General features: G+C 41.6%; 2 protein-coding genes across 2 annotated transcripts; both read right to left on the bottom strand.

Annotated features, from left to right (window-relative positions):
* Positions 1-10,731: 10,731 nt before the first annotated feature.
* Positions 10,732-12,179, bottom strand: LOC138945827 (uncharacterized). Its single transcript, XM_070317339.1, has one exon. The coding sequence runs from the start codon at positions 11,844-11,846 to the stop codon at positions 10,839-10,841; it is 1,008 nt and encodes a 335-aa protein (XP_070173440.1). The 5' UTR covers positions 11,847-12,179; the 3' UTR covers positions 10,732-10,838.
* Positions 12,180-12,687: 508 nt separating this feature from the next.
* On the bottom strand, positions 12,688-14,386 carry LOC138945922 (uncharacterized). Its single transcript, XM_070317439.1, has 3 exons — positions 14,176-14,386; positions 13,421-13,655; positions 12,688-12,860 (listed from the first exon to the last, which is right to left on the bottom strand). The coding sequence occupies exons 1-3, from the start codon at positions 14,215-14,217 to the stop codon at positions 12,688-12,690; spliced, it is 450 nt and encodes a 149-aa protein (XP_070173540.1). The 5' UTR covers positions 14,218-14,386.
* Between the last annotated feature and the right edge of the window lie 314 nt (positions 14,387-14,700).

Here is a 14,700-nt window from a genome sequence, read left to right as displayed (position 1 = left end):
TTCGATAAACAACATCATATCCAGCTTTTTGCACTGTGGAGACGTCTTTTTTCCATTCAAATTGATTGACATTTTGGCCATGCAATCTTCGACGAATCCCGGACTATGGGATTGCATTTCAGCTTGGAAGCTTACAATTTGATTAATGATCGAGTTTGGTCATTAAAATTCAGAAAATTCTAATTAAAATTACATTATTTGTAAACAATCCAAAAATGATTTCATCTTTTTCTTCATGATTTCTTGAATCCAAACAAATATAGATATGCTATGTTAGGATTAAAAACAAGCTCAAATATAGATATGCTATGTTAGGATTAAAAACAAGCTCAAATATAGATATGCTATGTTAGGATTAAAAACAAGCTCAAATATAGATATGCTATGTTAGGATTAAAAACAAGCTCAAATATAGATATGCTATGTTAGGATTAAAAACAAGCTCAAATATAGATATGCTATGTTAGGATTAAAAACAAGCTCAAATATAGATATGCTATGTTAGGATTAAAAACAAGCTCAAATATAGATATGCTATGTTAGGATTAAAAACAAGCTCAAATATAGATATGCTATGTTAGGATTAAAAACAAGCTCAAATATAGATATGCTATGTTAGGATTAAAAACAAGCTCAAATATAGATATGCTATGTTAGGATTAAAAACAAGCTCAAATATAGATATGCTATGTTAGGATTAAAAACAAGCTCAAATATAGATTTGCTATGTTAGGATTAAAAACAAGCTCAAATATAGATATGCTATGTTAGGATTAAAAACAAGCTCAAATATAGATTTGCTATGTTAGGATTAAAAACAAGCTCAAATATAGATATGCTATGTTAGGATTAAAAACAAGCTCAAATATAGATATGCTATGTTAGGATTAAAAACAAGCTCAAATATAGATATGCTATGTTAGGATTAAAAACAAGCTCAAATATAGATATGCTATGTTAGGATTAAAAACAAGCTCAAATATAGATATGCTATGTTAGGATTAAAAACAAGCTCAAATATAGATATGCTATGTTAGGATTAAAAACAAGCTCAAATATAGATTTGCTATGTTAGGATTAAAAACAAGCTCAAATATAGATATGCTATGTTAGGATTAAAAACAAGCTCAAATATAGATATGCTATGTTAGGATTAAAAACAAGCTCAAATATAGATATGCTATGTTAGGATTAAAAACAAGCTCAAATATAGATATGCTATGTTAGGATTAAAAACAAGCTCAAATATAGATATGCTATGTTAGGATTAAAAACAAGCTCAAATATAGATATGCTATGTTAGGATTAAAAACAAGCTCAAATATAGATATGCTATGTTAGGATTAAAAACAAGCTCAAATATAGATTTGCTATGTTAGGATTAAAAACAAGCTCAAATATAGATTTGCTATGTTAGGATTAAAAACAAGCTCAAATATAGATATGCTATGTTAGGATTAAAAACAAGCTCAAATATAGATATGCTATGTTAGGATTAAAAACAAGCTCAAATATAGATATGCTATGTTAGGATTAAAAACAAGCTCAAATATAGATATGCTATGTTAGGATTAAAAACAAGCTCAAATATAGATATGCTATGTTAGGATTAAAAACAAGCTCAAATATAGATATGCTATGTTAGGATTAAAAACAAGCTCAAATATAGATCTGCTATGTTAGGATTAAAAACAAGCTCAAAAAGTTAACAAGTCGCGTAAGGCGAAAATACAATATTTAGTCAAGTAGCTGTCAAACTCACAGAATGAAACTGAACGCAATGCCATTTTTCAGCAAGACCGTATACTCGTAGCATCGTCAGTCCACCGCTCATGGCAAAGGCAGTGAAATTGACAAGAAGAGCGGGGTAGTAGTTGCGCTAAGAAGGATAGCACGCTTTTCTGTACCTCTCTTTGTTTTAACTTTCTGAGCGTGTTTTTAATCCAAACATATCATATCTATATGTTTTTGGAATCAGGAACCGACAAGGAATAAGATGAAAGTGTTTTTAAATTGATTTCGACAATTTAATTTTGATAATAATTTTTATATATTTAATTTTCAGAGCTTGTTTTTAATCCGAATATAACATATTTATACGTTTTTGGAATCAGCAAATGATGGAGAATAAAATAAACGTAAATTTGGATCGTTTTATAAATTTTTATTTTTTTTTTACAATTTTCAGATTTTTAATGACCAAAGTCATTAATTAATTTTTAAGCCACCAAGCTGAAATGCAATACCGAAGTCCGGGCTTCGTCGAAGATTACTTGACCAAACTTTCAACCAATTTGGTTGAAAAATGAGGGCGTGACAGTGCCGCCTCAACTTTCACGAAAAGCCGGATATGACGTCATCAAAGACATTTATCAAAAAAATGAAAAAAAACGTTCGGGGATTTCATACCCAGGAACTCTCATGTCAAATTTCATAAAGATCGGTCCAGTAGTTTAGTCTGAATCGCTCTACACACACACACACACACACACACACGCACAGACACACATACACCACGACCCTCGTTTCGATTCCCCCTCGATGTTAAAATATTTAGTCAAAACTTGACTAAATATAAAAAGAAGACAGATAGGCCTAACCATACCACACTGCCGAACTGAACTAAAGACAGCTCAGGAGTGGAACCATCTAAGCGAGGAGGTGATAGGCTGCACATCAGCAAAAGCCTTTTCTACTGCCGTAGGAAACCTCCCTCCTCCCTCCTCCTCTTTTCAGGCCGCTGCGCCCACCAGTCCTGTCGCATATATAGTCAACTTGGCTCCTGCGACGTACCATACCAGAACCAGATAAGCGTGCTGAAACTCAAGCGCTACTGCGCTATACTGGCTTGTCACCTTCAGCACGCTTTGCACACATAAAAGTGTCAGCGGTTTCAACAAACCTGTATTGTCTTGGTGAAAAAATGCAATGCGTTCAATTTGATTCTGTGAGTTTGACAAATTGACTAAATGTAGTAATTTTTCTTTACACTTAATCATTTTTAATGGCTGATTGTAATTTATTCTTAATATTCTAGTCAAAGGTGTGTCCAAGAAATGTAACCAAGTGTTATACGACGTTTAGTCGGGTGTCATTTGTTGTCTGTTCACAGACCAGTATGAGCCATAGAACTCTCTGTAATACGACGTTTAGTCCGGTGTCATTTGTTGTCTGTTCACAGACCAGTACGAGCCATAGAACTCTCTGTAATACGACGTTTAGTCCGGTGTCATTTGTTGTCTGTTCACAGACCAATATGAGCCATAGAACTCTCTGTAATACGACGTTTACTTTATTGTAGTTTCTTTTATTTATTAAGGAGATTTCTATAACGCATAACTAAAAGCACTATGCGCTTTTCTGTTCATAGGCCTGTTGAATCCATATAACTCTATGTAATACTACATTTAGTCTGCTGTAATTTGTTGTCTTCGTGGGCCTGTATATTGCTATTTAATATGTTACGTATATTTCCATTGGTCAATCGGGCAAAACTGAGCTCATTGCAAAAGTGATATCGACAACATTTCCGTCGATATCAGTTTTGATATCCATGACCTCTTTGTTGCTTCACTTCAAAAACAAAGACACCTACATTTAAAAACAACAAAATATATATGAAAATTTAATTATCCCAGAATTTAGTTGAGCAAGTGACTAATTACTTTTTGAAAGAAAAACATTTGGAAATACTGCAAATAACAAGAAAAGAGTGAACAAAAAGAAATGATAATCAGAGGGAGGAATATGGAACAGCCACAAACTGATACAAATACATTTGTAATTTCTTTACAGTAAATACAAAATGTCCAGAGAAATAGCAATATATCTAACATTGACGGACTGTGTAATATCATCTGCTATTGGTCTGATCCGACAGTAATACTGTCTCCACAGATCATAGCAGAAGATATGAGGCGGTCAGTATATATGCTGTAGCTTGCTGTCTGTTCAAAGGCCTGTACATGAGCCATGAGGCGGTCAGTATATGCTCTAGCTTGGTGTCTGTTCATAGGCCTGTATATGAGCCATGAGGCGGTCAGTATATATGCTGTAGCTTGGTGTCTGTTCATAGGCCTGTATATGAGCCATGAGGCGGTCAGTATATATGCTGTAGCTTGGTGTCTGTTCATAGGCCTGTGTACGAGTCATGAGGCGGTCAGTATGCTGTAGCTTGGTGTCTGTTCATAGCTAGGCCTGTATATGAGCCATGAAGCGGTCAGTATATATGCTGTAGCTTGCTGTCTGTTCATAGGCCTGTATATGAGCCATGAGGCGGTCAGTTAATATAATTGCTCTGGCTTGGTGTCTGTTCATAGGCCTGTGTGTGAGCCATGAGGGGTCAGTATATATGCTGTAGCTTGGTGTCTGTTCATACCTGCACTTTACATGTTACTCCCCTTGGTCTTGCTTTAGTGTCCCCAATAAAACAGGACCACTGTTGGCTTGTTGTTGTATTTTTTCTGTGTCCCAAATAAAACAGGACCACTGTTGGCTTGTTGTTGTATTTTCCCTGTGTCCCAAATAAAACAGGACCACTGTTGGCTTGTTGTTGTATTTTCCCTGTGTCCCAAATAAAACAGGACCACTGTTGGCTTGTTGTTGTATTTTCCCTGTGTCCCAAATAAAACAGGACCACTGTTGGCTTGTTGTTGTATTTTCCCTGTGTCCCCAATAAAACAGGACCACTGTAGTGTTGGCTTGTTGCTGTATTTTTTCTGTGTCCCAAATAAAACAGGACCACTGTTGGCTTGTTGCTGTATTTTTTCTGTGTCCCAAATAAAACAGGACCACTGTTGGCTTGTTGCTGTATTTTCCCTGTGTCCCAAATAAAACAGGACCACTGTTGGCTTGTTGTTGTATTTTTTCTGTGTCCCAAATAAAACAGGACCACTGTTGGCTTGTTGCTGTATTTTCCCTGTGTCCCAAATAAAACAGGACCACTGTTGGCTTGTTGCTGTATTTTCCCTGTGTCCCAAATAAAACAGGACCACTGTTGGCTTGTTGCTGTATTTTTTCTGTGTCCCAAATAAAACAGGACCACTGTTGGCTTGTTGTTGTATTTTCCCTGTGTCCCCAATAAAACAGGACCACTGTAGTGTTGGCTTGTTGCTGTATTTTTTCTGTGTCCCAAATAAAACAGGACCACTGTTGGCTTGTTGCTGTATTTTCCCTGTGTCCCAAATAAAACAGGACCACTGTTGGCTTGTTGTTGTATTTTTTCTGTGTCTCAAATAAAACAGGACCACTGTTGGCTTGTTGCTGTATTTTCCCTGTGTCCCAAATAAAACAGGACCACTGTTGGCTTGTTGTTGTATTTTCCCTGAGTCCCAAATAAAACAGGACCACTGTTGGCTTGTTGCTGTATTTTCCCTGTGTCCTAAATAAAACAGGACCACTGTTGGCTTGTTGTTGTATTTTTTCTGTGTCCCAAATAAAACAGGACCACTGTTGGCTTGTTGTTGTATTTTCCCTGTGTCCCAAATAAAACAGGACCATTGTTGGCTTGTTGCTGTATTTTCCCTGTGTCCCAAATAAAACAGGACCACTGTTGGCTTGTTGCTTTATTCACTTTATGATAATGTACATTTTATGAACATGTAAAACAGCAATTATAAAACATTGTTTAAACCAAATAAAATGGGACTCATTTTGGGCTAGAGCCTATGGTATGCATACAATGAAAGTGTGTGTGTGTATATATATGTGTGAGTGGGTGAATGTGTGTGTCACTTACATTCCGGCCAAGGTCACCTTGAAGTGTCAAACAACAAAGTACAATATGCCACACATATCTTAATTAGTTTCATTTGTTGTCACTCTTTGGTACCGGAACTCAAGTACTAAACAACATGGCTGGGTTACACTATGTCAGATTTTTTAGATGTTTTATTTCAGAGCAATATATATAGACGCAGCCAAAGTGCGAGGCTATGACAGCGTGTTGCCAGAGTTAAAGAAAGACACATGACATCATCAAAAACCAATATCCATAATATACTGGAGACACGTGACATCACTAACAACCAATATCCATAATATACTGGAAACACATGACATCATTGAAAACCAATATCCATAATATACTGAAGACACGTGACATCACTAAAAAACCAATATCCATAATATACTGGAGACACATGACATCTCTAAAAACCAATATCCATGATATACTGAAGACACGTGACATCACTAAAAACCAATATCCATAATATACTGAAGACACGTGACATCACTAAAAACCAATATCCATAATATACTGGAGACACATGACATCTCTAACAAGAGGCGAAGCCTTCAAGGCTCACGTAAGAAATCGACAAACAGTAACACAAACTCAATCACTCCGTCACACATACACACACACACACACACACACACACACACACAGTAAGCATAGGTGAAACTGTGCAAGAAAGCGAGACCCTGGATCTGCCAACTAGTCTCGGCCCGCTCACAATAACAATGACCGAGACTTTCAGTAATTCCTTTGCGTGACGTCTAACCCTCTTACGTCAGTAATGTGACGTCTTCAAATAGTTTCTATCACACACGTCAAACACTTTTGACCGAGACGTAATCTTCTTATGCGAGCTTTATCCATAGACTCGGAAATGTTAAAGTTTCTATCACACACACACACACACACACACACACACACACACACACACACACACACACACGCACGCACGCACGCACGCACGCACAGACAGACAGACACAATTTATCATCGCATAGGCTACACTTACGTGAGCCAAAAACCAATATCCATGATATACTGAAGACACGTGACATCACTAAAAACCATTGTCATCATTTTCACGAGTTTTCATTCACAAGCACCCGGGGAATAAATCCCCGGTTACCATAGTTGCAGGAAGCCCTATTACATGGATAATCAAAAGCAAACCCAATAGAAACGCTCGAGGATTCTTCGGCTCTTTTCATTGGCGTTTCCCCAGACCTAAACAGACGACACTGCTTCGCCAAGTTCCAAATACGAACTGGCAAACCGGCAAATGTAAACAAAAAACAAAACTACCTCATCAAAGGTCATACATTTATGAGGGCCCCAAAGGGTTTAAAACCGTGATCGTGATTGGCGTTTTTTGACCTTTCTGTGACCGTGATTGCCGAAATTTCCATTTCTGTGATCGTGATGGGACTTTGCCCGTGATCCGTGATGACAAAAAAATCAAGTCTCGTGATCGTGATCGTCATTTGTTTTCGTGATCGTGATGGGCATTATTGCAAAGCATTTTATTTTCAACGTACATTTTTTCACAGCTGTATTACACTCTATGATCCTCTAGTCTATTCGGAAAGGAGCCAACCCCGATTGAAAGGGAAGCAACAACACATTCAGAAATATGATTTTGAGAGCGATTGCTTCCCTTTAAAAGAACCAATTACACACTGACAAAAAGAGATCCAATCAGAAGGCAAATTGCAAAAGTCTACCAAACTTCATCCAATGGAAGGGCTTCGTGCAAAAGTTTTGAGTGAAATTCGAATTCGAAGATCAAAAATGGCGTGCAGCGGTACTGTCATCGAACTTCTGTTATATTTTGTGGATTCAAGCCAGACCAAAGCAGGCGGCGAGAATGCCTTCCTTGGTGGAAAGGTCAGGCTACGGGTCGGTCTTTCTGAAGACGAAATACCAAGGTATGTTGATCTATGTTGCTCTATGACTGTTCTGATTGTAGGCAAAGATCTTGAAATTTGTTCAAGATCTTTGAGTTTGAGTGAGATCATTGACATTGTCGACATTGCCACGTCCGGCTGTCACTCGCTCAGTGTGACCTCGACTGGCTCGAGATCGCGTTTAGCCAAAACCGAAACTAGAAATGTGTTTTTCATCCCAGCAACGTGGACACGCTTGGCATAGATTCTAATTGTCGCTTCTTTGCATTAAGCTTGGATTTATTTTAGCGCCTGTAAACTTTAATATCAACAATGGGTTAAATTCAGAAACAATGGCGGGGAGACGCGCCAGTTTGGGTCACTTGATCCTCATGTCAAAGACGATCAAAGTCATGTTCGTTGGGGATTTTGTCAGGCATGCTACTTTTCCGGTAATTGCCGGAAATCCGATAAAGCCGTTTTCAAAATCCGGTAAAGTCAAATTTTTTCCGGTGAAGTTGAAAAATTTCCGCAAAAACGATCCGTGTGAATATCGCGCAACGCGACCGGGCGCCGGTCTCAATGAAGCCAGCGCACAGTAGTGTTGTTTTCACCAGTTTGGAGGTGTGTTGAATGGTGGTGGGGGGAGGCTAAAATGGGATTTTTAACAAGATCACAACACTATTACAACCCCTAAAATGATGCCCAGAATGCACCAGATTGCACAAATTTTAACCGTTTTTTGAAAAAATTTCCGGGGGGGCATGCCCCCGGACCCCCCTAGTTGGCTCGCCTGCTTCGCAGGCTCAGGCTTGTGGCTTCGCTACTGGTACTGCGCGCTTCTTTCAGGTAAAACCGTTTTTGGCCTGTAGCATTCCTGTTTTTTTATTCAAGGCCATGGAACCAGGCGATGGTGTACCTCAAATTGTACGGCAAAGTTGAAAATAAAAAACCCATCACACATACATGTACTTTAATTTCAATCCACCCAATAGTTTTTGAAAAAATGGGTTTACAAGATTTAGCTCTGGAAATGTGAAATTGTGCAAGTATATATTCATGTGTGTGAGTGAGGGTGTGGGGGTTGAATGTGTATGAGTGTAGAGAGAGAGAGAGAGAGAGCGCGAGAGAGAGAGAGAGAGAGAGAGAGAGAGAGAGAGAACGAGAGAGAGAGAGAGAGAGAGAGAGAGAGAGAGAGAGAGAGAGAGAGAGAGAGAGAGAGAGAGAGAGAGAGAAAAAACCCAATGAAAACAACATTCTTGTTACTGATTACAAATCATGATATGTATTTCTATGTGTGTATGAAAGAGAATTCAAAAAATAATTATAAAAAAGTGCAACAGTTGTCACTTTGTGTTGAATAAACAATAGATCCAGAGGAGCGAATTACTGTGTGGTTGTGTTTACTTTGACACGTGCTTTCTGTACATGCAACTTTTACCGTGACCGTGATTTGCCACTGGTGTTCGTGATCGTGAAAACAAAAATCAAGGTAACTGTGATCGTGAAAGCGAACATTTCCCTTCCCGTGATCGTGATGATACCCCCCCTTTGGGGCCCTCATTTATGCTTTATCGCAAACAAATGAAACCTATCGATTATATATGTTTTATCTTCTCACAAAGTCATGGAGTGCGTGTATCTCTGTTTGGAGAGAACGTCAAGTTTAAGTCAAACCAATTGACCCCTGACACACACATTTTGACCCGTGCACAAGACGTTGTATCGATAAACTAAGCGCAAATAAAAAAATAATAATAAAAAAAGCAAAGAACATTGCAACAAGAAATGAAGACATCTGACAAAGCCAAGCAAGCAGAATGACAAGTCTAATGAAAAACAGAGAGGCAATGAGAAACAAGATCGCGATTATCTTTCCTTCGCGGCACGACGCAAATCGTTTGTGTCCTTTGACCCAATTCGTGCAGTGCTGCACGATGCAAATCTTCTGTGACCTTTGACTCAACGTAGCTTCAATATTCGATTACTAATATTTACCACTGAAAACCGAGTCGTGGAATACCGAGAGGGGCAGGGTGGTAGGGCGATGGTGAAATGTAATGAAGAGACACGTGTAGCAATAAGAGAAAACCGATTCTGCAATAACACAAACAAGAACAAAAAACCCAACACTGACCTATATGAATATTTAATCAATAACATGATCGTCTGCGTTGCAGGTGTGCAAGTGAAGGGTTGGGGGGGGGGGGGGTAACTTGATCATTAATTTGTGTGTGTCAGTGTTTGTGTTCATGGACTGATTGTGAGGGAGGGGGAGGGTGGGGTGGGGTGTGTTTCAGGTTTTGGTGTGGGTATGAAACGAGCAAAACAATACCCACACCACAAAATCTTGGAGGCAAAAAACACTCGCCGTCGCATCATTTTGTCCGCACAATATTATATGCACCAACAACCGGAAAGAAAGGTGACAATGGAAAAAGACTCATCTTTGCTTCCTGCGATTCCTTGCCCCCGACTCGAACGTCGCACGATAATCCACATAACAGATAGATCTGTTGTGAGATGGTCAACGCTGACTGTGCAAGCAAATCACCTCGTTTGAAATACGACAATCCCATCGCTCGAATGCAACATGTGGGCACTATCGTTTCAAAGGCGCTTACTGTTGGTTTCACACACCACTCTGTAGTCGGAACCTACAGAACTTCGCATCCTCAAACCTGACATACTTGTCTAACATTATAAACTCAAATCACACACAGTAAGTTGCTTTCGCACGCCAGCTTTGAACAACGTGCTGGGGCCCCGAACATGCATTATAATAACAGAACTCGCGTTTCAAACCATGGCTCCCTGTGTTGATTTTTCACTTAATGTTGAACCACCAAAATGATGACAAAAACGATGTTTGATGGTTTGTTGCCAGACAAGCTTTTTTGTCGGTCCTCGGGGGGCATATCGACTTTTGTTTCATATTTATTGACCAAGGCCGAAGGCATGCTCCCCCTCGGACCGACAAAAAAGCTGGTCTGTCAACAACCCATCAAACATCTTATAATATCCATAATATACTGAAGACACGTGACATCACTAAAAACCAATATCCATAATATACTGAAGACGTGTGACATCACTAAAAACCAATATCCATAATATACTGGTGACACATGACATCACTAACAACCAATATCCATAATATACTGGAGACACGTGACATCACTGACAACCAATATCCATAATATACTGAACGACAATCAGACAGTTTCGACAGGGGTCATGTTCACCCCATGAGCCATGTAGCCACGAGAAAAGCGCCTAACCAACCGGGGTTTGAACTGTAAACGCAGTGTGTTTGAGGCTGAGACAACACCCCACTTCGCCCCCTCCCCGCCCAGTGACGTCTGCTTTACGGTCGTGACGGGGACGGAATGGGCGGCTGACGCAGTGACGTGTTTCCTTGTCACCATGGTGACGGTCCCCGAGCTGCGAGCGGTCAGTGCGGAGGCGGCCACGGTCCGTTGGTGTTTCCTGATGGTCACCAAGACAGCCAGCGTTACCACGGCAACCACGACAACACCACCAGCAGCGGCGCCAGCCACGACCCACTCGCTCTCCTCGTCCAGCCACGCGGGCAGCCAGGACAGGGAGGGGCTGTTGGAGGGATGATGGGGGGCCGTCACTGAGCTCACGTTGCTGACTGTCACACTGGAGGCAGATGACGTCGGTGGTGAAATCTTCGTCGTTGTGGAAGACGTCATAGTGACAGTGGACGTTGGTGTCGTTGTGTGTGTAGACTGGGGCGTTGTGCTTGTGGCGGTGGAGGAGGGGGAGGAGGAGGAAGGCGCAGTGGTGGAGGTAGATGTGGGAGGGCTGGTGCTGACAGAGGGGGAGGAAGAGAGGGTGGTGGCGGCGGTGGTGGTGGTCGGTGAGCCAAAGCCAAGGTCACAGCCGGCAGAGAAGGTGTAGCCCCAGTCCTTGGCGAAGGCCGACTGCAGCACCTGAAACCGCTTCCCGCTCGCGTGCCACAATGACGTCACACCAGTCACCCGCACCGTCACGTGATCCATGGAGAAAATGCTGGAATCAAACGTCGTCCATCCTGTCACCAGGGAGGTCACGCCCCCTGCTGACGTCATCCGAACTCCGGTGGATGATGCTGTTGCTACGGTGATTGTGACGTATTCCTGCCTGCTGCCGGAAGAGTGGAGATGATTGATAAGGTAGTAGGTGTTCCACAGGGCCATCGGACACAGGACAGCCATTGTGGGCGGGTGGGTGTCGCCTGCTAGACATACCAAGAATCTCTGACAACATGTAGACAGACGACCTTTACCTGAGGATGTCACAAGGGAGACAATCTTAACCTGAGAGCGTGACAAGGGAGAAAATCGTTACCTAAGGACGTCACAAGGGAGACAATCTTTACCTGAGGGTGCTACAAGGGAGACAATCTTTACCTGAGGGCGTGACAAGGGAGACAATCGTTACCTGAGGATGTTACAAGGGAGACAATCTTTACCTGAGGGCGTGACAAGGGAGACAATCTTAACCTGAGGGCGTGACAAAGGAGACAATCGTTATCTAAGGACGTCACAAGGCAGACAATCCTTACCTGAGGGTGCTACTAGGCAGACAATCGTTACCTGAGGGCGTGACAAGGAAAACAATCTTTACCTAAGGGCGTGACAAGGGAGACAATCTGAACCTGAGGGCGTGACAAGGTAGACAATCTGAACCTGAGGGCGTGACAAGGGAGACAATCGTTATCTAAGGACGTCACAAGGCAGACAATCGTTACCTGAGGGCGTGACAAGGAAAACAATCTTTACCTAAGGGCGTGACAAGGGAGACAATCATAACCTGAGGGCGTGACAAGGGAGACAATCTGAACCTGAGGGCGTGGCAAGGGAGACAATCTTTACCTGAGGGCGTGACAAGGGAGACAATCTGAACCTGAGGGCGTGACAAGGGAGAAAATCTGAACCTGAGGGCGTGACAAGGGAGATAAGTTTTACCTGAGAGCGTGACAAGGGAGACAATCTTAACCTGAGGGCGTGACAAGGGAGACAATCTTAACCTGACGGCGCTACACGGGAACAAATCTTAACCTGAGGGTGTGACAAGGGAGACGACTGCAGGCTTGGGACTGTAGATGAGGACTGCGTTGGAGGCGTTGGTGACGTAATCAGCGTGCTCTCCTTGGCTGAGTGTGACCCACAGATCCCCCGGCCCGCCTTGACCCAGCACGAACATCACCGTGTTAGAGACCCCTGTGGCTGCACACACACACACACACACACACACACACACACATACACACACACACACACACATACACACACACAGCCACACACACACACACAGACAGACACAAACACACACACACACACGTACACACACACACACACGTACACACACACACACACACACACACACACACACACACACACACACACACACACACACACACACACACACAAACAAGCACATTTAGAGAGGAACTCAAGGAGTTTCCTTATCAGATGATAAACTGTTTACAGGGGGATAAGTAGAACTGAATTGATCCGAGTGTTTTGACTGCTTTATATGACACAATGTTCTGCAGAACAACGTACGCTATTTCATGCTTGGGTTCCTTACCTTATAACTCAGTTTTATGCTTGACCACCATAATACATTTGACACAGGTCGAGACAGACATTGTTCTCACAGTCCGCCCAAACGGTGGAGGTGAATCATGACTGTCGAGATCTGTGTCAAATGGCATATTGTGGTTAAAAAGACAAATAACATTTATACATTGATCATTATAGTTGGAATTATAATCACAACTTACACACTAGACGCCAGATCAGTTCGTCCTTTCCAGGAAGGGGCACTCCCACATAGAAATTCCCGATCAGCTGGTGAGGAGGAATGACGTCATACAGGTTGCCAGGCAACGAACCATTGACAGCTGTCTCGATGGCACCACTCAGAACGCCGAACACGGCACCGTCAGAGGTCAAAAGGTGAAGGCCGGTGGGGTCAACATTGGTGAAGTTCAACTGGACGGCTTCGTTGCCTTGAAGCTGCGAGTTGTAGAATAAGACAGAGGTCAGAGGTCAGATACAAGGTCACTATTGATATAAAGCTACAACAAGTAGAAATAGACAGAGGTCAGATACAAGGTCACTATTGATATAAAGCTACAACAAGTAGAAATAGACAGAGATTAGATACAGGGTCACTATTGATATAAAGCTACAACAAGTAGAAATAGACAGAGATTAGATACAGGGTCACTATTGATATAAAGCTACAACAAGTAGAAATAGACAGAGGTCAGATACAAGGTCACTATTGATATAAAGCTACAACAAGTAGAAATAGACAGAGATTAGATACAGGGTCACTATTGATATAAAGCTACAACAAGTAGAAATAGACAGAGGTCAGATACTGGGTCACTATTGATATAAAGCTACAACAAGTAGAAATAGACAGAGATTAGATACAGGGACGCGAGGAATGAAGAACGAGTGTTTACCATCAAAACTGCACGTAAAGATCGAGGTGCTAAAAGGTAAACTCGAAGTGTACAACACTCACGCTGATGACAAACTGTGTCCCGTTGCCATAGGTGACGCCCATCCACGTGACCTGGTGTGGAAAGGTTTGGGGAATGTCCAGCGTGATGTTAGCCCCGGTGTCCGTCGCTTTCAACACTGCAACACACACCGCCCTGCTTGCTATTTTATCTTTTTTGTTTGAACAAGAATGAAATCAATCTTTCATGGAAGACCAAACCGGGATGTCCGCCCTGCTTGCTATTCTATCTTTTTTGTTTGAACAAGAATGAAATCAATCTTTCATGGAAGACCAAACCGGGATGTCCGCCCTCCTTTAAAGCAGACAGAAAACAAGGAAAGGACTAATACTACGAATGTGTTACCTAGCTTGCAAAGGACTAATACTACGAATGTGTTACCTAGCTTGCAAAGGACTAATCACTACGAATGTGTTACCTTGCAAAGGACTAATACTACGAATGTGTTACCTAGCTTGCAAAGGACTAATACTACGAATGTGTTACCTAGCTTGCAAAGGACTAATACTACGAATGTGTTACCTAGC

This window comes from Littorina saxatilis, linkage group LG13, assembly GCF_037325665.1.
Source record: "Littorina saxatilis isolate snail1 linkage group LG13, US_GU_Lsax_2.0, whole genome shotgun sequence".
In the NCBI taxonomy this organism is placed as follows: Eukaryota; Metazoa; Mollusca; class Gastropoda; order Littorinimorpha; family Littorinidae; genus Littorina; species Littorina saxatilis.
This window is presented reverse-complemented; position numbering and strand designations above follow the sequence as displayed.

Coding starts and splice junctions, on each gene's coding strand:
- LOC138945827 (XM_070317339.1), bottom strand. CDS start 11,846: ATGGCTGTCCTGTGTCCGATGGCCCTGTGGAACACCTACTACCTTATC.
- LOC138945922 (XM_070317439.1), bottom strand. CDS start 14,217: ATGGGCGTCACCTATGGCAACGGGACACAGTTTGTCATCAGC. Junction 13,656..14,175: donor GGACACAGTTTGTCATCAGC/GTGAGTGTTGTA, acceptor TACAACTCGCAG/CTTCAAGGCAACGAAGCCGT. Junction 12,861..13,420: donor ACTGATCTGGCGTCTAGTGT/GTAAGTTGTGAT, acceptor GTGTGTGTGCAG/CCACAGGGGTCTCTAACACG.